This window comes from Dromiciops gliroides, chromosome 1 (genome assembly GCF_019393635.1).
Source record: "Dromiciops gliroides isolate mDroGli1 chromosome 1, mDroGli1.pri, whole genome shotgun sequence".
NCBI classification, from domain to species: domain Eukaryota; kingdom Metazoa; phylum Chordata; class Mammalia; order Microbiotheria; family Microbiotheriidae; genus Dromiciops; species Dromiciops gliroides.
The window spans coordinates 407,603,271-407,627,867 of record NC_057861.1 but is presented as its reverse complement, the minus strand read 5'-3'; the positions used below and the strand labels follow the sequence as shown (position 1 = coordinate 407,627,867).

At 34.8% G+C, this 24,597-nt stretch overlaps 1 protein-coding gene across 1 annotated transcript in view; it reads right to left on the bottom strand.

The window, feature by feature from the left end:
* Positions 1 to 24,597, bottom strand: part of HCN1 (hyperpolarization activated cyclic nucleotide gated potassium channel 1) — a 539,218-nt gene that overhangs the window by 149,690 nt on the left and 364,931 nt on the right. Inside the window, exon 4 of the mRNA XM_043977644.1 lies at positions 1,044 to 1,262. Coding sequence (XP_043833579.1) covers positions 1,044 to 1,262 — 219 coding nt within the window. The remainder of the gene's footprint in view (positions 1 to 1,043; positions 1,263 to 24,597) is intronic.

Below are 24,597 nucleotides of genomic sequence, written 5' to 3'. Positions count from 1 at the left end.
AATTAAATAAAAAGACCAAAACCATAATCCAAGAAATATTTAACAGAATATTTAAGACCAGCCATATGTTCAAAAGCAGGAGAATTATGGGTGCCATACTGATTTTCACTTTCAACCAAGGAGTCCAACAGGGTATAATCTCTTGTGGGGAAAATAGTTTATAATATTCTTCAGGGGGAAAACAAATATTATATTGTTTAAATCCAACTTTATGTGATGAAAGGTTATCAACACCCAAAATATCATGTGATTCCAGTAACTCTCTAGGAATGCTGGAGATGGCTACAAGGTATTTTGGGTTTCCCCAGTTCTCAGATCCACTCAGAGCATTCTTGTTTTGGGTTACCACACCCGAGACTTGTGATGGGTTAACCTAAGTTTATATTTTGGCTTACTGTGGTGGTTTCTATGTGGGCACCCTTGTCTAAATCCTATGTATTTTAAACTTTCCAGAGCCTCAAAGAGAGTAAGCACACCTTTCCTGCTTGCTCTCTGCTACCAAATGTCCTAACACATTTCTTTCCGAAACTATTTCTGATTCTGTGGTCTGTTCTCAAGAACAATACTCCACGGTGGAATGTTCTTTAGAATCCCAGAATTTGTCAGGAGGTCTGCTGAGATGGCTAGGACATGCTCTTACCTAGCCAAATATTGTTAAAATTTGAATGCAAGCTACTGGATCCAACATGCTAACAAATCTGTGCTAAGTAATGACTGGATAATTTACTGTACAGAAATACACCCAAGACATTAAATTTATGTCAAAGTCTTCGCCTTTGCTTAATGTATCTGTCTCCAGAAAAAGCTCAGAATAGCTTTCATAACAATACATGAGGCCATACTTAAATATGTGCTATGCAATATAGCAGCTAATACTGCCCATTTTCAATAATAGAAGTCCTGCTCTTTCATGAAAGGCAAGGTCAAAGTATGATTCAATAGTTCTCAATGAATCATGGTAGAGAAAGCTATGTATATTCAATGATGATTTATAAAAGATCAATAGTTAGCTGAGTGAAGAAGAAGCATCTAAAACCAATTACCTTCTCTTGATACTGTCTCCGGGAGGAATCCAGAGATTGTATTAATGCTGTGGCATGGCCGACAAACATGGCATAACAGGTGGCCCCTACAATCATACTCAACATGGTGATCCAGAGATCTGACATGCTCACTGGAGCTTGGGCTCCATAACCGATGCACAACATGTGACTCATAGCTTTGAAGAGTGCATATGAGTATTGCTTTCCCCAGGAGACATTCTGTAAGAAAAAAAGAGAGAGAAAAAACATGGCTGAGATAGCAAAAAAAGAGGGAGGAAAAATATATCAGGTGTAAAATAAAAACTTCCTAAATGACTTGTTTTGTGGCACATCTTTGTAATAGTATATACATGCTTTCACTTTTCACTAAAAAACTAGTCATCGTTATTAGATTTTGCTTACCACAGCAAGGAAAAAAAACCACCTTACATTTATCTTATAACTATTTGTAAGATAACTAAGCTGAAAAAGAAAATTAGTTTTATGAAGTTATCAGCATTTCTTTGAGTCATCAAGAAAACTCTTTGAATAAATAATATCAAGGGAATTTTAAACAAAGCTTAATAATTGGTTCAGGGGCAGTTAGGTGGTACAGTGGACAGAGTGCTAGATCTGAAGAAGATTCATCTTCCTAAGTTCAAATCTGGCCTCAAAAACTTACCACTGAATAATCTTTGTGAAGAAAACCCCAAATGGGGTCACAGAGTCAGACATGATTGAAAAATGGCTAAACAGAAAACATAATTGCTTCAATGTTGTTGTTGTTGTTGCTGTTGTTATTGAGACATTTTCCAGTTGTGTCCAATTATTCATGACCCCATTTGGCATCTTCTTGGCAAAGAAACTAGAGTGGTTTGTCATTTTCTTCTTCAGCTCATTTTACAGATGAGGAAACTGACAAACTGGGTTAAGTGTGACTTGCCCTGGGTCACACATGTAGTAAGAGTCTGAAATTCAGTACTGACCTGTGTTCAATTCCTGCCTCTAATATATATTAGATATGCAATCCTGGGCAAGTCACATACCCTTTACACTCTAAGACCTTGTTGTTTTTGTTGTTGTTTGTCCATTCTCGAAGAGGACTATGGCATCTGGGTGATATCATGACTTGCACTGAATTAGATTTAAGTGAGGGAGGGCTGTGCAAGGTCACCAACTTCACTCTCTCCTCCAGAGTGATCTGGAACCATTGGAAAGATATAGATAGATAGACAGATAGATAGATAGATAGATAGATAGATAGATAGATAGATAGATAGATAGATAGACAGATATAGATATAGATAGATGGATAGATAGTTTAGGCTATTCACTGCAAGGTCAAATACTGAAGTTGAGCTTTAAATACTTTGACCATATAATGAGAAGATGCCCCTTATTGGAAAAGACCCTTATGTTAGGAAGAACTGAAAGCAAAAGAAAAAAGGGAAAGCAGAGCATGAGATGGAAAGATAGTATCATGGAAACAGTGAACATGAATCTGGACAGACCTCAAGATATGGTAGAGGATAGAAGGGCCATGGGGTCATGAAGAGTTGTACTTCACTAAACCACAACAAAACAAATTATGGTATATGAATACAATGAGATATTAGATATTAAGAATCCTGAAAAGATTTATATGAATTGTGAAAAAGTACAAAAAAAGAGAAAGAGAGAAAAGAAAAAGAAGAGGCAAGAAAACAATGCATACAAAAACTACAACACTCTTAATTGAAAGAATACCAACCAAACAATTTGAAATGGATATTACAAAATGACAAAGAGCAAGCATGATTCCAAAGAAGAGATATGAAAAGTTTCTTCCTTTTCAGAGGTGTGAGGTCCATGGTTGTGCAATATTGAATATATTTTCATACATCATCAATATTATTGAGTTGCAGATTTTTCTTTCCTCTTTTTCTTTTTTTCCTCTAAAATATTTTGTGATCTATGAAATAGCTCTCTGGGAGAAATTTAGGCAATGTAAAAACAAATATTGATAAAATTTTATTTAAAATAAATAAATTTAGATTGTTAAGATGGAGATCACTTTCATCTCTAAAAGTTATGAATCTGAGAAATTCTCAGGAGAAATTGATTAAATTCTAGTAAGTGACAGAGTTAGGATTTTAATCCATTGGAAAAAATGATTTACAGGGGAAGGGAAGGGATATACATATACACACACATACATATATACACACATGTATGTATATATGTATGTATATTCACACATACATATATGTTTCTATCCTATTTTGTGCCAGGCACTGAGCTAAGTTCATTTTACAAATGTCATCTCATTTGATCATCACAACAACTGCTATTATTATCTCCATTTTTAGTAGAGAAAACTGAGGAAAACTGAGGTTAAGTTACTTGCCCAAGATCACACAGCTAATAAGTATTTGAAATAGATTTTTAACTCAGGTCATCCTTAATCTAGGCACATTGCTTTATCTGCTGTGCACCGGGTACATCTAGAGCTCGGAGGGGTCTTAGAGAATGTTTATTCCCACTCTTTATATATGAGGAAACTAATGTCCAGACAGAGGAATGGTTTTCTTAAAGTCACACGGGTTTTAAACAAAATAATTTTTATGTTTACCTGGATTTTCTGACTCCACAACCAGCATTCCTTATACCATACCAAGCTACCTCTTCATGAACTGAAAGAAGCTACCAATATCTACCTAGGGAATTTAAGGAAAAATATGAGGTTTTCATCAAAGATGGCCTCCAGAAATAAAATCTTTAGAGAACTGAGGTCAATAAAAGTAGTCTCTTGGTTGATTCACCCTATCACTTGGTTTGCTGTTGGCTTAGAATGCCCAAAGTGTTTTCCTATCTCATTCCTATTCCTAAAGCCCTGAATCTAGGGACACATCCCATTATGGAATAGGAATATTCCTCTGAAAGGAAATCCTTATATGCAGTTAAATTTTTCAGGGAACAGAAGACAAAATGATGGCAAAAGGATGGAAGATTGAAAAATGATATCACCGTATATTCTGCTTATGTTTTCTCCTAATGTCATCTAGAGAAACCTTCAATATACAAATAATAGTTCTTATTGTTGGTCAAAGCAAAATAAAAGAATTATCTTCTATTATCTATGTAGCATTATGCTTGCATTTATGTTTTATACACAACAGAGTTGATGTCTGAAAATGTTAAGCAAATACAAAAATTGCATTTGTTTTTATGTATCTTTACTCAAATTAATGGTTGATGAACTTCAGTTTTTAAATGCTCTAAAAGAAAATGATAATTATTATTATATCTCATCTGATACACAAATACTTTGTGATAAAGATTAAAGAATCCATTTTAAGGATGAAGAAACTGAGTCTCACAGACATTAAGTGTATCATAGTCCCATGCTTCTCTATGCCCAAGTAGAATGGTCTTCATAAACTGTTAGGAGGAGTATACTAAATAATTAAATATATTTGTGATCTCATCCATAGGGACACTCCTTTTAATGATACAGATACCAACCAATGTATTGCAGTCTATCCTGGGCAATTCCTTTCGATGCCCTCCTATAAAATTGACTATGGGGGTTTCAGCAAATATATTGAATTGAGAGCCTACCTTAGTTTTGGTGAGACTTCAAATTTAGCCTCGCATGAACCTTGAATAACAAACTCATCAAATCTATAGTTTGAAGCTTTTGTAGTTTAGTAGTATCTACAAAAGCTTAAAATATATTGGTATAACCTACAGAAATCCATGATCACCCCCATGTCCAAGATGAAGCATCTGAATAAGACTAGTGGAGGGGTATTTATTTAACCTTTCAAATTACCATTCCTTGGTATGACAAAATACTGTTTGTTAAAAAAGCAAAAAAAAAAAAAATTCGGTCTCAAGTAGAAAAATTTTAAAATCCACCAGAGAATGAATAACTTCTTTGTGAGGATTAACATGCATTTTTTTTTTTTAGTGAGGCAATTGGGGTTAAGTGACTTGCCCATGGTCACACATCTAGTAAGTGTTAAGTGTCTGAGGCCAGATTTGAACTTGGCTACTCCTGACTCCAGGGCCGGTACTCTATCCACTGCGCCATCTAGCTGCCCCATTAACATGTATTTTAATGAAGACAACAGCCATTTGATGAATAGATAAAATATGAGGCAAAAGAAAATGTCAAGACAGAGGTGAAATAAATAACCATAAATAATATGATCCACAGGTAATTCTTATGCTCTGCTCTGAAATATTTTCTAAGGTTAGTTGCATATAAATTGGGGCTGTTTTAACTTTTTTGTGTTGTTTTATATTTCTTTTGGGGCCTACACCTGTGGTTTCTTTGGTGCACTATACAATGACTAAAAAGAAACCCAATCTCCCAAGCAAATCAGCACCTGCTCTGAAATTTACAACTTTATCAATTTGCCTGGGACACTGAGACCTTAAATGACTTGCCAGAAGACACACAACAAGTATATGCCTTTTACGTGGTCTTTCTTTATACTGGACAGGCTAAATCACCAATAACAAAAAATCAAATTTAAAAGGAAAAGAAAAAGAATCAATTGGCTGTTCTGTGTCACTCTAAAACCACTGGGGGGAATGTGACAATGTGAATCAAACTTGTGCCTGAATTTATTGATGCCTGCCTCTCAATTGATTTTTTCTTCTGGAAGTTTTCTATGATGAGAACCTAACTATTTTTTGAAGTTCCCTTCAAGTACAATAGTAGTTCTTTTTGGATAAGATAAAGATAATTCCTTTAGAGAATTTCTCTCATAGGTGGAAGGAAGCTTACAGATTTTCTCAGGCAGGGGTTCATGGGATCCATGGATTTGAAAGGAGTCCATGCATGTATTTGGGAAGGGAGAGTTTATATTAATATGGGAAAATATTACACCTTCATTATTTCACTTCTATCTGAAAATTAGCATTTCCTTGAATTATTTAAAAATATTCTTAGAAGGAGTCTATAGGCTTCCCCAGACTGTCAAAGGTTTCTATGATACAAAAAACAAATAGTTAAGAGTACTTTATCTAGGTTGATTTCATAATTTTACAGATAGAGACATTGTGTCTCAGAGAATTAGGAAATTTGTTTAAGGTTAATCTACTTGAAAGTGGCAGATATGAGACTCTAACTTAGTTCTCTTTACTGACAATATGTATTCAAATCTATAAAACATAGCCTTGGTAGACTATCATAATGTTTGAGTAAATATCTATTTGACTGATATTGTAACCGGAACAAATGTTTGAATGAATAACTTCTACTATTATTTCCAGTTTATACAATCCAGTTATCCATTTGTTTCATGAAAATGACTTCACTAGGTCCCCATTTACCTGTAAGTAAACTAGAGAACAATTAAATTGCATCATTTTCAACTTTTCCTGTAAAGTGCTATAGAAAATATAAAAAACAAATAAAGTGGTTTCAATCACTACCCATGAAATCTGGAATACACTATCTCTAATGCCAAATTTTGCTTTAAGGAACTAAAAACAGTTTTAATTGGTTAATATAATTTGAAGCCATGTCTTCTCCAACTTCATCACTCAACAATACTAGTTCCTAAAGGATTCCAAAGGAATGATAATAATTCAATAAACACCAAAATATCAAAAGCTCATGTCACAAAAATGCCACAGCTGGTTTCATGGTTCCTCGATTATATAGCAGTCATAACACTATAATTCTAGGAAATCTTTTATTGAATAAAGGCAGAGGGTATTGACCATTTGCAATTACTTTGAAGACTCCGAGCCTTAATTTAGAGTTTTCTTCCTCTAAAGTTCACTCTCTGGATCTTTCATGTTAAAAGCACAGAGCGAAAGCCTCCCATCTGATGGAAGTCTCCTAACACCACATAAGCCTATTACAAATATCTGTTTCATAGCATGGGTACTTCTATAAGCCCAAATACAACCTCATAGAAAGCTTAAATACCAGAGTGTGCTTAAGAAAAAGAAAAAGTTGATTTTTTTGGATCAATGGAATTAAATCAAGTTCCTACTTTAGTAGAACTGGGAGAGGTTATATTCCTCAGAGATAGTGTTGCTCATATAAATCAATTCTACTCCCATAATGTGGTTTTGCCCTTAGGCATAGCTTATCTTCAATCAACTATATCCCTGCTTTCAGATAACTGATTCAGAAACCTTGAACAAGCAGTTTATTACAAAGAAAGAAATAGGCACTTTTAGACAGTTTGTTTTGGGAGGGTTTTTTCCCTACTTTTATTTTTCTTAAGCTTTTGTTCCTGCCAAACATTAGGGGAAAAAAAACCCAACCCAGTGGGTAGGTAGAACCTTATTTTGCTTCTGATAAATTGCTATTTATGTTTTTTTTTTCAGGAAAACAAAAGCAAAACCAACCAAACACCCCTCCCCCCAAGAATATAATAGTATTTCCCTAACAAAGGAATGTGATCCAAGATGCTTATTTTATTGACAGGTTTTCCAAACCAGTTAATTTTTAAATTATTTTTCCTACCTGTTTGATTAATTTTTATTAATTTTCCTACCTTGGAAATATTGCTCCAGTTCACAGTCTTTCTGATAAAAGTATCACATAATCTAAGAAGTGTTGCAGACTTCTTTTACTATTTAGTCTAAATGACCAATAATTCCTTTTACAACATACTTAGTAATTGATCACCTAGCTTTGCTTAAAGACCTCTATTCAAAGGAAGCCCACTAGGAAGGAGTTATATATGCGTGAAGAAATAAATATTTATTAAACACCTACTATGTGTGAAGCACTGTTCTAAGTACTTTACAATTATAATCCAAATTTAATCTATCTACTACTTTCCAAGGCAGCTCATTCAATTTTCATTTAAGTGTAATTGTCCATAAACTTTTTTTTCTTTACATAGATACAAAATTTGCTTCTCTGTCATTTTCATGTCCTGATCTTAATTCTGCTTTCTGGATCTAAGCAGAGAAAGGCTGTTCTCCCTTCCCTAAGCCAAGAATGAAGAAATCAAGTATATATTAAGAGCCTACTATGTGCCAGGCACTTTGCTAAGGACTTTAAAAATACCTCATTTGATTGAGGAAACAGTCAAGAGGATGTCAAATTACTTGGACAGGGTCATACAGCTAGGGTGTGAAGATAATTCAGGACTTCCTAATATAAGAATCAGAAGTCTCTATACTACTCATGTAGCTTCCTCTGTGGTCCTTTAAGTAATTGGGAAAGGTCTCAGTGTATACTATCAACATTCCTTCATCTCCTTACTGTTTGGCACTATGCCCCAATGAATATAGCACAAGATCACATCAGCTTTTTCATCTGCCTCAACAGAGTGCTGCCTCATATTAAGCTTGAGGTCTAATAAAACCTCCACTTGTGTTGACTCTCATGGAAGTGACAATTCTGTCCAGCCAACTCCTTATAGGCTCAACCCTTAATACCTGAGAAACAGCAAATCATCTCAGCAGCCTAAACCCCATTCCTTGTCAGATGTGATTGCTGAGTTAGTGTCAATTATTTTTGTAAGATCATGGAAAATGGAAGCACTTCTAAAGGACTACAGAAGAGCAAATATTGTCTTTCTCTCTTTTTTTAAAAAACCAGAGTAGGGAAAGAGAATGGGAGAAGGAAACAATCATTTACTAAACACCTAAAAGGTGTCAAAAATTGTACTAAGCAATTTTTATAAATAAGTTACAAATATAATTTCATTCACTCATCATAATAACCATGTGAAGTAGGTTCTATTATTATCCTCATCTTCAATAGTACTCCTATTTTCCTTGAGGGCAAGTAGATGTCATTCAATCATCTCATTTATCTAGAGATTCCACTTCCTGCTAACTATTTTTGTTCTATCTTCCCCAGTCATTTTATTAATACAAAGGTAAATAGGTTGCTATTTCGTTTTATTGAATTCTACTTTTATTTAGTGTTAATGAGTAATTCTCATTATTTTTCTGCTATACCATTTAGATTTGGGGACAGAAAGAGACTATTTGAGGGGGAATGGACAGATTGCACATATAAGGAAACCAAAAAGATTTCACTCTTTTGACGTTTTCTTAAAAAAAGGAAAGGAAATTAATGGTATTTTTTTTCTTATGATGAAAAGCTGCTGGCCCTATGATACTTGAATGTGGTCAGGTTCAATAAGCAGATATTTTAGGAACTTGGCGTGGGAGTGGGAGTATAAAGAATGGGACAAAACAAGAAGCTAAATAAAATGTAAAAATTAGTCTTAAGTATTCTTCTTATCCTGCCCTGACAGTTAATCATGTTCTTTGTCCCCAACTCTGGCAATGAAAGACTCATACTAACACCTACCACCATGCAGTTATCTCTAGTGAAAGTAGTTAGAAAATTACCCAGTGCCAACCATATAATAGGGAGAAGATTCCTGGTGTCTTAGGGAGTGGGACTCTCTACTCAATTTTGCCAAAGGCTAGTTTCAGAGTGGAAGCTGGGTAAATAACAACTTGCCAGTACAAGTAACAATAAGATACAGCTTCCCCATAGCTTCAGTTTGCCCAGGTTTAAAGTTGTGGTGCAAAAGATTTCTTACAGAGAACTTAACATTTTTTCAGAATTTACTAGCATAATACTTCATTTTACCCTAAATTTGAAGTCTTATTAAGGGGAGAAACTATTCAAAGTTTAAATGTTCCTTTCTCAATAATAATGAAAAGACTAACATGTTCAAGTTGATGCTAAAGTGTTTCTTATTCCATATTGTACTGTCATTTTTAGAAGTAATGTTTGATCTAGATCGAATTTGGAGCAGCTAAGTGGCATAGTGGATAAAGCACCGGCCCTGGATTCAAGAGGACCTGAGTTCAAATCTGGCCTCAGACACTTGACACTTACTAGCTGTGTGACCTTAGTCAAGTTACTTAATCCTCTTTGCCCCCTACATGCAACAAAAAAGAAAGAATGATCTAGACTGAATTTTCTCATTGGGTTACTAGAAATAGTATACAAAAGCAGAGGAAGAAAATAGTTGGTGTTATATTGGACATTGGGGTTGATAAAGAAGGGAAGATATTATGACTATCAAGAAAGGGGTGATATTTACCATTTCAATTGTTGAGCACTCAGCAGCAATTGACTAGCTTAAGAGGATATTACTAGGGTTCTCATTTTTTATTATCTTCATTGAGATATTATAATAAAAAGTTTGCCCCTTCCCTAAGATGAAAGGCTAGAAATAGCCACAAAAACTAAAGAATCCAAATATGCAACCACTAAGTTCAAAGGAAATATAACAACCTGTGTCCATCCTTGTATTTCTTACTTCTTATTTGTAGATACAAAAATGTCTAAGTTTGGCTAACATAAATGAATTCACTGGAAGATGGCCTTGGCTTCCATTATTTATTCCTGAATACTAAATGTGGTACCCAATGTTCAGGAGCTACTGAGGATACTAGAAAAGTTTGTTGGACATCATGTTGTAGAATGTCCCAAAGTCATGATAATAATAACCCAGGGAGATACATTTCATAAATTTTACATACATTTTACTCATATCCACAATTCATCCTTGTGCTTTGTTTTCAAATTATTACTAGGTAACCCTCCTGTTTTTCTTCCTTTAATCTTTTTTTTTTTTTTTTTTTTTTTTTTTGCGGGGCAATGGGGGTTAAGTGACTTGCCCAGGGTCACACAGCTAGTAAGTGTTAAGTGTCTGAGACTGGATTTGAACTCAGGTCCTCCTGAATCCAGGGCCAGTGCTTTAACCACTGCGCCATCTAGCTGCCCCTCCTTTAATCTTAAAATACAGTGTTCTTCTTCTTTAATCCTAAATGAACTAGAGCAATATAACAAAAAAATATTTTTTCCTATATTTAATTCAATTGCATTTTGTTTCAAACACTTCTGAGAATGAGTTCAACCATTTGTAAAACCAAAAGATTTGGAAATCTCCAGTTAGTTTATGGTCAGTATGTGGTTCAAAGTCTTCTTTTAAGAATTCACAGCTGTTTAGAGTTAGAAAGGGACCATTTGTTTCATTATCTCAGAAAAAGTGAGAGATGTATTGAAGAGAAGATTAAAACCAGGAAATTTTAAAGTTTCATATTGACCAACACATTCTCCATCACATCTAGGAAAAAAAATTACACCAAATATTTCTGCTTTTCAATGTCTTTTGTAGGCCAGTAAACTGGAACATTTCGGAAAGAAAGACACTGAAGAGTTAATAAATTTCTGAGGTCAACTATTCACTAAGCCTTTTCAAATAAAAATCTAGGGTGTTCTTAGTGCATCACAAGTGTCCAAGTTTTTTTGTTTTTGTTTTTGTTTTTTTGGTGAGGCAATTGGGTTTAAGTGACTTGCCCAGGGTCACACAGCTAGTAAGTGTTAAGTGTCTGAGGCCAAATTTGAACTCAGGTCCTCCTGAATCCAGGGCCGGTGCTTTATCCACTGCACCACATAGCTGCCCAGTGTCCAAGTTTTAAAATGAAAAATGTATGGCATTGAAGCAATTGATCATACCATTATGCTCACTGGGAAAATGAAATCATAATTCTTGAATTGAAATAGCGATCTGAAAATCCAAATGAAAACAACATAAACAAACAGGCAAAAATAAAAACAAAAACTAGTAAACATACAGCAACTAAATCCCTCATTTTCATTTAAATTATTTCAATGGACAAGATTGAATTGGGTTAAACAACAGAACATAATTTCTATATGATTAGGTCCCTTAATACCACTATTTCTACATTATATTAAATACCACATTTTTAAGCAGAGAAATTAATTTAAGCCAAGAAATTAAAAATTCTTGTTTCAATTCTTGGGTATTTCACCTAGAAAAAAGGAAAGAGCTACAAAAGAATGTGAACTTTCAACTTGATGAAATTGAATACATTCCCTGAGCAGCAAATCCAACTATTCTCTTAGGTGATATCTATCTGAAAAGCAGATGGTACAAAATACTCAACACATATTTCAACTTGATGTTTTAAAAAAAAAGCAGAAACAATTTGTGTGCAACAGCTACATTATTTATTCTCCCCCTCAGGAATGGCTTTAAAATTGGGAAAGGGAATAATAATGACAAAAACAATCAGATTTATGTTTTTATCCATCCTTTCATCTTTTTGCCTGATGTATTCCCAAGAGTTATAGGAATATGCTTTGCAATCAACTTATTTGTGTAATATGAAACCTATATACCAATAGCCAAATTTGTAAGCAATACAATAACAATGCAAAGAAACTTGATCAGTGGATTTAAAATGTCAAATGGCAATGACACTGAAATTCATTTCTGATGATGCCCCTCTAACACTCTCCCCCTTCGTGCTTTTGTAAACAGTAAATGAGTTAATTAAAGCATTGTTTTGCTACGATAATAATAGAAACAATACTTCATATTTCTATAACACTAAAATTTAAAAGTGCCATTTTTATAACTTTGAGACAATGTATTTTGATGATAATGATGATGATAACAATGAGGCTCTTAAAGTTTAAAGAAACATATGCTCATATGGTTACTAAGTATGGAGAAAATGTTTCTCCTGCTTATTACCCTATTATAATGCTTTTTATGGGATTATTGATAACAATAATACCTAACATCTCTCAAATCTGTCCTCTTCCCTCTGCTCAAAGATCCCAAACTCTAGTTCCTGCCTTTATCACCTCCCACATGTTTTAGTGCAATAGTTTCCTAACTGATATTTCTGCCTCCTTCCTCTCCACTCTTAATCCTTACTCTATATGATATTATTAAAATTATAAAATTTTTTTGGTGAGGCAATTGGGGTTAAATGACTTACCTAGGGTCACACAGCTAGTAAGTGTCGATTGTCTGAGTCTGGATTTGAACTCAGGTCCTCCTGAATCCAGGGTCAGAGCTCCATCCACTGTGCCACCTAGCTGCCCCAAAATTATAATTTCTAAAATAACATTCCTAAAGGTTAGATGAGACCCTTTATTATCCTGACAAAAATCCTCCAATGGCTTTCCATTGCTACTATAATCAAAGACAAATGCCTCACTTTGGCATTTAGAACCTATTAAAATGTGGCTCTAGGCTACTTTTCTAGTCTTATTACACATTATTCTGTTTTATACACAGTATGGGTCCAGCCATGCTCCCCGATTTGGATTTCTTTCTATTGTGGTAAAATATGAAAGTTTTTAACAGTTGGTTAGGATAACTGAAAGACGCCAGTTTTTGAAGGACTGCCCTTTTGGGGAGGAGACGAACAGTCCGCCTGCTGCGCACGTCAGACTGCCTGCGGCGCAAGGGACTTCCGGGGTGGAGAGAACGGAAGTGAGGTTTTTCCTGCTTGGCGGGGCTCCTGGTGGCGCGGCATGGACGGTCTCGCTCTCTCCAAAGGTGACCTTTAGGTTTGGGTGAATTTTTATAAGGAATATAGACTAAGCTTAGATTTAAGACGATTTGTATTGTGTTTCTACTTTCCTATCCTTCTAATCAACATCACCTTGTGACTACCATATCAATAAAAGGCCTATTTAGAAAACCAAAAGCTTCTTCCATTTACTAGTCTGGGAGATAAATTAAGGGAAAGGTTAAGTAGGGGAGATTTATGATCTAATATCCAATTTTTAATCTCACACTATCCTATATCCCAGCTCCCACCTCTCCATTTTCCCTTCTCTGCCTTTGTGCAGCTTCTCTCTTATGCCTTGAATGACTTTATTTCTCACCTCAGCGTCTTAGACCCTGACTTTTCTTCAAACTTGAAATGAGGGTCAAGCACTACTTCCTACATGACACCATTTCTGACTTCTAAGTGAGAGTTATTTTCCTCAACCACGAAATTACCTTGTGTTTATAATATATAAGTAGTTAGAAAGGAAGGAAGGAAGGAAGGAAAGGGAAGGGAAGATGCATACACACATACATACATACATATATACATATTTGTAAAATATTTGCCTATATCGTTACATGTTTTTCCCTCAACAGAATGTAAGCTATCTGAAGGCAAGGATTGCAAGTGCTTATAAGTGGAAGCAGATTTATTGATTTATAATTATTTCTGGTTCCATATCTAACTAAACATTAATAAAGAGCAAATATGGGGGAATCAAGTCTCAAAATATGTTGTTATAATTAAGTACACCTACCTTGTCCAATGCTGCCTTACTTTTTGACAGTTTATTTTTCTTCTGATATTTCTTATTCTTACCTTGAACCTTGCACTTTTATCCATCTTCCCAATTCTGCTCAAAAGTAATTCAAATACTTCAAAAATATGCAATATGTATATGACCTTATCCAAGGGGAGACATAGTGAACCATTCTTTTGCTATTTGATATTCATTATTTCCTGAGTCTTCCTGGCTAGCTTGTAGATAACTTGGACTGTCAAAAGGTCATTCTCCTCTATATGTTTTCTAGAAATAAAATTTCCAATTTAAACAACATTTCTCTACTTCATTTATGTCAGAATTTCACATTGAATTTCCAAATTTTAATGGAAGGTTTTTCTCATCTTTTTCTTCAGAAATATGGAGCAGATATGACATAGCATAGGTCTAAGAACAATGGAGGAGATATATGAACCCAGATTCAGGAGTCTCTCAAAATGATCAAGGAGAGCTGTGAAAAATATTTATGGCAGCTCTCTTTTTGGTGGCAAAAAATTGGAGATCAAGGGGATGCCATCAATTGGGGAAAGGCTGAACAAGTTCTGGCATATGAATGTAATGGAATACTATTTTGCTATAAAAACTGATGAGCAGACAGAATTCAGAAAAACCTGGAAAGACTTAAGTGGACTGATGTTGAGTGAAGTAAGCAGAACCAGGAGAACATTGTACACAGTAACAACAACAGTGTATGATGATCAACTGTGATAGATTTGGCTCTTCACAACAGTGCAATGATCCAAGACAATTCCAAAGAACTCATGGTGGAAAATGTTTTCCACAGCCACAAAAAAGAACTGTGGATTCTGAATACATGTTGAACCTAATTGTTCTACTTTTTGTTTGTTTTTTTTTCTTTTTTGAGGTTTTCCCTTGTGTTCTGATTCTTCTTTCACAATATGACTAATCCAGAAACATGTTTAATGTGATTGTACATATATAACCTATATCAGATTTCTTTCTGTCTTGGGGAGACAAGGGAGGGTGGAATAAAAATTGGAACTAAAAATCTTATGAAAACAAATGTTGAAAACTATCTTTACATGTAACTGGAAAATAATAAAATACTTATATGGTAAAAAAGGAGAGTTGTGAGCATTTCCATGTAGGTGTCCTTGTCTCCCTACCACTTCCAGGTGAAGCAACACCCACTCTCTCTTTTAAGGGTTTAAACTTGCCACTTCAAAATTAACATTGATATTGCTGATCTTGTTGTTGACAATGGCTCTGGAAGGTGCCAAACTGGCTTTGCAGTAGATGAAACCTCTCTGGCTCTGTTCCCCTTTATTGTTGAGCACTGCAAACATCAGAGTATGATGGTAGATATGAGCCAAAGCGACAGCTATGTGGGGAATGAGCCATAAGACAAGAAAGGCATTCTAACCCTAAGGAACCCCATAGAACATGTTATTGTCACCAATTGGGACACCTGGAAAAAGATCTGGTACCATACTTTCTACAATGAGATCCATGTAACCCAGTAAGGCTATTCTCTTCTGCTCACAAAAGTGCCTCTTAACCACAAAGCCAACAAATAAATGATAATAAAGATTATATTTGATCTTCAACACCCTAGTCATGTGTGTAATCATCCAAGTATTGCTGTTCCTATATGCCTCTAGTTGTACCATTGATATTATGATTGACTCCAGTTATGGTACATCTCACACTATACCCATATACAAAGGTAATGCTTTTCCCTAATCCACTCTTCAAATGGAGATTGGCTGGCTCGTGAAGTTTCTGACTGAAAGCCTTCAGTTTCACTATCACAGGTATAAAGAAAGGTATGCTTTATATCAAGATAAACTATGTTATGGGGCATCTAGGTGGCATAGCAGATAAAGCCCTGGCCTTGGATTCAGGAGGACCTGAGTTCAAATCCAGTCTCGGACACTTGACACTTACTAGCTGTGTGACCCTGGGCAAGTCACTTAACCTTCATTGCCCTGCAAGAAAAAAAGAGATAAACTATGTTACCTGAGACTTCCAGCAGGAGAAGTTCATTGCTACATTTAGCTCTTCTCTGGAAAGTAGCTATACCCTGTTATTCAGGCTAACACCATTAACAATTAGAGGCTCAGGTGCCAAGAAGTTTTCTTCCAACCATTTTTCTTAAGTATGGAATCCTGTGACATCTATGAAACTACTTTCACCTATCTCATGAAGGGTAATACTGACAACCATAATGATCTATATGCCAGTACTATATTGTCTGGTGGTCTCACCATATACTTAGGTCATTGGTGACAGGATGAAGAAGGAGATTACAACTCTAGCCCACAACTGAAATCAACATGATTGCCCCTCTGAATATAATATTCTGTCTTCATCCTGGTCTCTTTGTGATAGCACATTTTCCAGTAGATGTAGACAGGCAAGTAGACTGATATATCTGGGTTCTCCATTGTCCCCTCACAAACGCTTCTAAATGTGCTGTTGTATTTTAATTTTTTGTCAAAGGGTGTAATGTGATAATTGTTCCAAAAAAGAGAAATGAGAATCATGGCCTTTTTTTTTTCTTGATTCACAATTTTCAAATTAGAATGATTAGTATTATGAGCAGTCTAAGTGATGAAACCAAACATCCCAAATTCTACAGTGAGTCTTCAGTACTCTGTATGTTTGCTTTTTTTGTTTCTGTTTTTATTAGTTATTCCAAATATTGCTTCATGCATTGTTGGGGGGTTTTTTTGGTTTTTTTTTTTTTTTTTGCATGGGGCAATGAGGGTTAAGTGATTTGCCCAGAGTCACACAGCTAGTGTCAAGTGTCGGAGGCCGGAATTGAACTCAGGTCCTCCTGAATCCAGGGTCGATGCTTTATCCACTGCGCCATCTAGCTGCCCCCTCATGCATTGTTAAGAGAGAGAGATGTTTGCCTCTATGAGGGCTGCCCTTCTCTACACAAAAGAGCTGCTTACATAAATCTGAACTAAGGGTGGAGGGGAGGTAGTAGAATTGCTCATATATAAATTATGTAATCCTTATTAAAACTTGTTTGTATCTTCCAATTTAATGCATTTTTACCCTTAATTGTCAGGACTGTAATGATTCTACTTTATCTCTCACATTTCCAGCATAAAGGTGAATTAAGATTCTTTACAATCTACTTTGGAATTCTGTGAAATTATACCAGTATTTGGGGGGAGAAGAGGAGCTTTATTTGTATAGTTATTTAAGACCAGTTCTAATATATTAAGGGGAAAAAAAAAAGAAAATGAACAAGAATGCACAAGTCATACACCTGACTATTTCTAACTCATTTTGCTTCTAAATGCGAAGGAAGAAAGAGGATAGGTACTTGTGAAAGAATTCTAGGAGCTTTAGGAATTATGGTGTTGCTTGGTTACTTTATGTTTGTCTGGTTTGTGCTCATTTTGGGTAATATCAAACTGTTTTCTTATTATACTATGCAGGAGAACAGAACATATTTTCCGTATGTCCAGTGCATATTTGGAACTGAATAAAAATATTTATTCAATACATTTGACAGATGACAAAATATTTGCTTAGAAGAAAGCATATTATAATAAGCCTCCAATAATCAAAATATCTTAAAATATTAAAAATAGTTAAATATTTTGAAAACCAAGCAATATAAATATAGTAGAAAATCTTATAATATGTTCCCAACTTATCTGCATCTTTTTCCTCTTTGTCATCAGACATAAGATGAGGCAGAAGCAGCTGTATGAATTATGAATTGTAATTACTTGGCCATTTTTCTTTTTATAATTATAATGATAGAATTTATCTTATAATAGTAATAGATGATTTTTATATAGTGCTTATATACATGACAATTTTGGCATATGTATTAAAGATATCATTGTCCTGATTTTATAAATGAAGAAACTGGACCTGAGAGAGGTAAAATGACTCATGAACTATCCTACAATCAGTGAGAGCAGGGATTCAAATGCTGGTCTTCTTGGTTTCTGCTCCCATATCCTCTGTATTATACCAAACAACTTCTCTTATAATAATTTCTGATTCACAACATCCATAGAGAATTTGTAATAGAGAATTTGATCTTATCGCATCCCTTCTCATTATTCGAGTAAATGCAAGATTTTTTCACTCACTCAAACAAGGGATTCAAAGAAAGAATAGTGGAATTTTATAAATTATGGCATCTGACACAGTCATTTTTTCCCAAAGGACTCTGGGATATAAAAGGGAGGAGAGAAGCAAATTGACAAGAAAAAAAATCAGGGTCATAATCAAGGTATATGACTTCCTGGAGGGAAATGTCAGTCCTCCAAACACAACCAGAAGCCAACACTCTCAGATAAATTTCAAAACTTTATTTTTACATCAACAGGCAACACACTAAAATAGGAAAAAAAAGGGTGGGAATGAAAACAGTCAAATAGATCTATGGATATAACTTGGAGGAGTTACTTAAATTCATTTATTAATAAAGAATTTATATATATATATATATATATATATATATATATATATATATATATATATATATAAACAATTATATCCCCAAAATATACAAATGTTAGTCATCATGCCATATTTTTTTTGAGGGGGAAGAAAGAACTGATAAAATACTGATATGAATATGTAAGTAAAGCCAAACACCTCATTCATCCATTTGCTCATTCATTCATTTAAGCATTAGCTAGTATTTATTTAGGGCTTACCATATTTCAAGGGGGAAAAGAAAGCATCACAGGAATGTAGCCATATTCTTGCCTGGTTCTTTGTTTGTTAGCATGAACATAATTATGCAAAAGTATCCAATAGCTTTTATATCTAATTATTGAAAGGAAGCACTGGGTAGTGGATAGTGAGATGATCTCAGAATCAGAAAAACCTGGATTCAAATTTCCTTTCCGACACATACTGGCTGTGAGACAAGTGGACAACTTTCGACTTCTCACTCTCCCTGGAAATGCTCTAAGACAAAATTGTCAATTTGCATTGCTGTGATGAGTTTGCTTTCTGGAGAGACCTACATTAATGAAATCACTGGTCTGAACAAAAAAAAAAAATCAAATTACTCCTATTAACATGCCACAATGCTGGTGATTACAGGCTAAGTTAAAAGATAGGCACTGCACTGAAGAAATTTCAGTCCATTTAATATTACTTTACATTAAGGTTTTTTTAATAGCCAAAAATCATCATGTGTTTAAGCCAGTGAGGACATAAGGGAAAAAAACAGCATGCTTCTAGTTAGTCTGGTATGTGGAAATCAATTCTACTGTCAACAGCTGGGCCCTTAGATGAGCACAGATGTAGGCAAGAGCTAGGAAACATAATTGTAAAATGAATGCAAACAAAATGTTTCAGGATCTGCAGGGTTTGGGAATTGCTTAGCTGAGCAGAAGGTATGAATCTACAGGCAGCTTGTCTGGAGAAAAGTTTAAGACATCTCTTTAGAAACATTTTAATTTCAGTTCCTGAATTTAAATGTTATTCTATATGTTTTCTGTTTGTTTTATAACCTAGGTTATGTTTATTTTACAGAATTGAAGTATACATACTTTTTTCTGTTTATTTTGTTAGCATTTAACACAGTGCTTGGCACATGGTATACGCTTAATAAATGTTTTCTATTCCATTTTGGACCCAGATTGTTTGGGCAGGGCTCAATTTGCAATTGTACAAAGGGGACATGTAATGAATTTGAGATATGGCCAAGCCCTTTACATACCTGAGTTTGAACACTTTGAATAATAGCTTGCACTTATATAGTGTTTTAAACTCTTATTCGTAACTAAGCAAAACCCTGTGATATGAATGCTATTACTATCCTCATTTTGCAGATGAGAAAACTCAGGTTAAAATGCTTACCCAGTGTTCCACATATGCTCAGTGTCTGAAACAAAGTTTAAGCACTGATCTCCTGGGCTCTAAGTCAAGGACTTTATTTACTGTGCCGTCTAACTGCCACTACCTGGAGAAAGTAACAAAAATAGCTCAAATTTCTATAGCACTTTATAGTTTATACTTTTTTTTCCAAAATTCTTGTCATATAGGGGTTTTTTGTTTGTTTGTTTGTTTTTCGGGGCAATTACTGTTAAGTGACTTGCCCAGGGTCACACGGCTAGCAAGTGTCAAGTGTCTGAGGCCAGATTTGAACTCAGGTTCTCCTGAATCCAGGACCGGTGCTTTATCCACTGCGCCACCTAGCTGCTCCCAGATAGGTAATTAAATAGCGTTATCCCCATTTTATTGATGAGGATGCTGAGGACAAAGAGAGGTTCCACAGTATCATACATCCAGTCAGTGTCAAAGTTCAGAACTCAGTTCTTCTAACTATAAAGACAGTGCTCTTGCCATTCTGACACATTTGTATCCTGCTGGGAAAACATTCCCAGGTAAGGGGCAGCTAGGTAGTGCAGGGGATAAAGCTCTGGCCCTGGATTCAGGAGAACCTGAGTTCAAAATTGACCTCAGACCCTTAACACTTGCTAGCTGTATGACACTGGGCAAGTCACTTAACCCTCATTGCCCTGCCAAAAAAAAAAGGACATTCCTGGGTAGCATTACCATGACCTCCTAATTTGGATTATTGTGATCATCTCTCAGGTAAATCATTATCATTTTCAAAGAAGACTTCAGGAAACATAACATCTCAGCTATAAGAATTGACTAACACTAAGAATAGACTGCCAGATGAATAGACAAGGTATTTGGGAATGGATTGAATATTACCCTTCAAATCTACCTACTATAAACCAACCTTTGGCCTATCTTAAATTAATGAAAATTAATTTTGCTTGTTATAAAAGAAGACTGTACAGTAGCCGCTTGAAGAATTTATGTGAATATATCATAACTGCTTAGACCATATAAAAATCTTAAGACTGGGAGATAGTGTGTGGTATGGCAGAGTCAGGGTCAGGATCCCTGAGTTTTATCCCTGGCCTTTCTGTGATCTTTTATCTCCTAACCCTCAATTACCTTATTTGTAAAGTTAAGAGGTTGGGCCTGAAAGTTACAGCTGTCCAATTCTATGGGTTTTTAATCATGCTATGTTGCAAGCCAAATCAAAAGCATTCAGAAGAAAAATTGGAAGTATTTTGGTTGTATGATGGAAATAGTGCCATATTTAGAATAATGGACTTGGAATTACATATGTTGGAACACTGGTTTTCTCACTTACTGCCTAAGTGGCCTTGGGAAAGTCATTGAATCTCTGCACTGCGGTTTCCTAATTTGAAAAATGAGAGGCTTGGGAAGTGAAAACACAATAGTAGGTCATTTAAATAATAACATAAATAGTATAAATCATTATACAATTATAAATAAGGATATGTTGTTTTGAGCAAAAAGTTAGTGTGGCCTGTGAGGTCAGGAATATAACTATATTCAGTGCTAGACCCTACAACAGTGATGTTATTGGACCTAGTAAGTGCTGGAATGTCTTAAAGTTATGCACATATCTCATTAGAACGCTTTATGATAATCTTTTTAGGCTGCCCAAACTTTTTCTGTATATGCAAACATTTAATTCTTGACTCTAAAGTCTTCCATAGCAGTATTTTTAGCTCAATATACCTTATCCCTTCTCATTAAGTGTAAAAAAAAAAAACTATTCCACTTACTGTTTGCCATATTTTGTAGCCTCTGATACTGGGATATATCCTAGTATCCATTGAATGGCTAAGAATATGAGGAGAGGAAACCCAATGGGGTGATATAACATTTTTTGAAATTTTCTTTTCAATGATGGAGAGAGAAGAGCCATAAAACTTTTAATAGCTTTTAATATTCCATAGGAAGCCTTGTTCTCAGTCTTTTACCTTCAATAGATCGAAGGACTGCAGTTGAGCTGGCCATCCTTTTTTTTTTCTTTTCTTTTCTTTCTCTTCAACAATTTCCCTGAATGTCTATTTTTAAACACTGCTTTTTGAAAGCAAGATATCTATCACTAAAATAGGCTACTAATTAGCTAAACTCATTGTATTTCTCTCAGATGACTTTTGTGATCATTCTCAATTTTGATACTTTGCAGGTTGTGATATTCCATGATTCACAATCAAAGAATTTTAATGTACTAGATTTGTGATTTAATTGGCATATAGGATTATCTCTGATTAGGAAGCCCCCTCTATCAATGCAGATTGGCATTTCTTCTATAACTTATAGTCTTTGAGAACTGACTAAAGCACTGAGAGCTTAAGTGACCCGCCAGGGTTAAAACACCAGGATGTGTCATATACAGGACTCGGGCCTTGATCTTCCTGAATCTGAGGCCAGTTCTTTGTCTATTATGCACACCTGCCTTTCTATATAACATAATCAGCAAGGAAAATTGTTGCTAAAATATAGTTAGGTGTGTGCATTGTTTGTATGTATGAGAAAGAATACACCTGGGGTATAGTGATATTTGTATTACACCTCCAACAATAATGCATTAGTACTCTAACTTTTCCCACATCTTCTCCAACATTTATCATGTTTCTTTTTTGTCATATTGGCCAATTTGATAGGTGTGAGATGGTACCACACTGTTGTTTGTATTACGTTGAGTATACATACAACTACATGTTATACACTAGCCAATAGGCACTGTTCATCCATTATTGTCTTATGTGGATTGACGAGGTGATCTTTTTTAATGGTTATTATTACATTTGAAGAGTTTCTCTAGTATTCTGGAATTTCATGTGATCAGTACTATATCATCTGAAAATAAGAACATCTGAAGGACCGCATTATCCATAGAGAATCTCTCTTCCATGTGGACTTCCTTGACTCCCTGAAGTATATTTCCATGACAGTGACCAGCACATTTGGTAAGCATACACCTTCTTGTTATATTACATTGATACTAATTATCAAAGGACCACTGAAACAATTAATAGGCATGGGGAACAACTTGGAGTAAGGTTGTGCTTTGTTTTTATCTTTCTTACTGTGAGCAACAAATAATAAATACAATATAATGTATTCTTTATAAAATTTTCACTTAATTATGTAATGATGAAGATATGGATAGCTATAGAATATTATTTGTAAAGATCAATCAACTATCTTTTCATATTTTCATCAAATAGGTCATGCTAATCAAGATTTTATAGATATGAGTGAGTAGGCAAATGGGGCAATAGTTACTAATTTCTTTAACTGCCTTTTTCGTTAATAATATTTCTATATTTTTCCTTCCTTTTCTTAGATACTTTTTCACAACCTTTTTCAGTTATCTTGAAAAATGAACCCTTTAGTTCTTAAAAAAGAGGTGTTACTTGTAACTTTTAATTCTTCATATAATTGGTTTAGATTAGAAGTTCTTCTTGGATTTTTTTTTCTAAAATGTCACTTCTGCTTTCTCTTTTAGAACTTTGGTGCCTGAAGTGACAAAGTTCAAGAGTCTAGGCACTGCTTCATTTTTTGTCTTTGTACCTACTGTGCCTAGTACAATATTTGGCATATAGTAAGCACTAATTAAATATTCAATAGATTAATTATGAATAATTAAATTAGTGATATCTTACAGGCTAGGAAATGGGATAATTACTATTATTGTATGATTTCCAAATTAGCTGCCACTGTACCATTGACTAGCTAAAAAATTGAAATAAAAGGAAAATATAAAAAAATAGAAGAATAATTGAATATAATTAAGAGATCTCACCCTCAAGCATACTATTGCTGCTGAAACATAGGAAATGGATACAAGAAAATATGTTGAATCTGATTATCACAATTTTTTTCTTTGATATAAAGCAATCACTACAATTGAGATGAAAAAGCCAAGAAAACATAGACATGGCAGCCTAGAGCAATATTTGCAGATTTTTAAGAAGGACTAAGAGCACCGTTGTCTCATAAAATAAGGAGGAGTGTTAGAATGGAAAAAGAAAATAGTAACATATATTTATCACATGCTTACAATGTTCCAGATACTGTACTAAGTTCTTGGAATCCAAAGGAAGGCCAACATATAGTCCCTGTTTTCTGATAGCTCAGATTCTACTAGGGAGATGGCTTAGAAATAATTATATTCATAAAGATATATAAAATTAAAATGAAATGTTAGAGAAAGGGGATTAGCAGATTGAGGGTAGGAAGATGACTGGAAAAAGCCTCCTGTAGAAGGCATAGTTTAAGCTCAGTCATGAAGGAAGTCAAGGAAGCTGGGAAGTGAGGGTTAGGAAAGGAAAAAGAGAAAGCCAGCAGATTCCAGGTAGGAAGAGGAAGTATACAGAGGTAGGAGATGGAATGTCAATGTGTGAAAAAGAATAAGTAGTCTAAGGTAGGTGAATTGTAGCAATGATGAAGGAGAATGAAAACAGAGGAGAACGACTGGAAATGTAGGAAAAGGGAGTTAGGTTGGAAAGGTTTTAAATGTCAAAGAGAGAGTTTTATATTTGTCCCTGAAGTAAGAAGGAACCACTGGAACTTACTGAGGAGAGGGAGTAGGGCAACATGGTTAGACTTGTGCTTTAGGAATATTACTTTGGCATCAAAGTAGAGTGTGGATTGGTGTAGGGAGGGTCTTGAGTC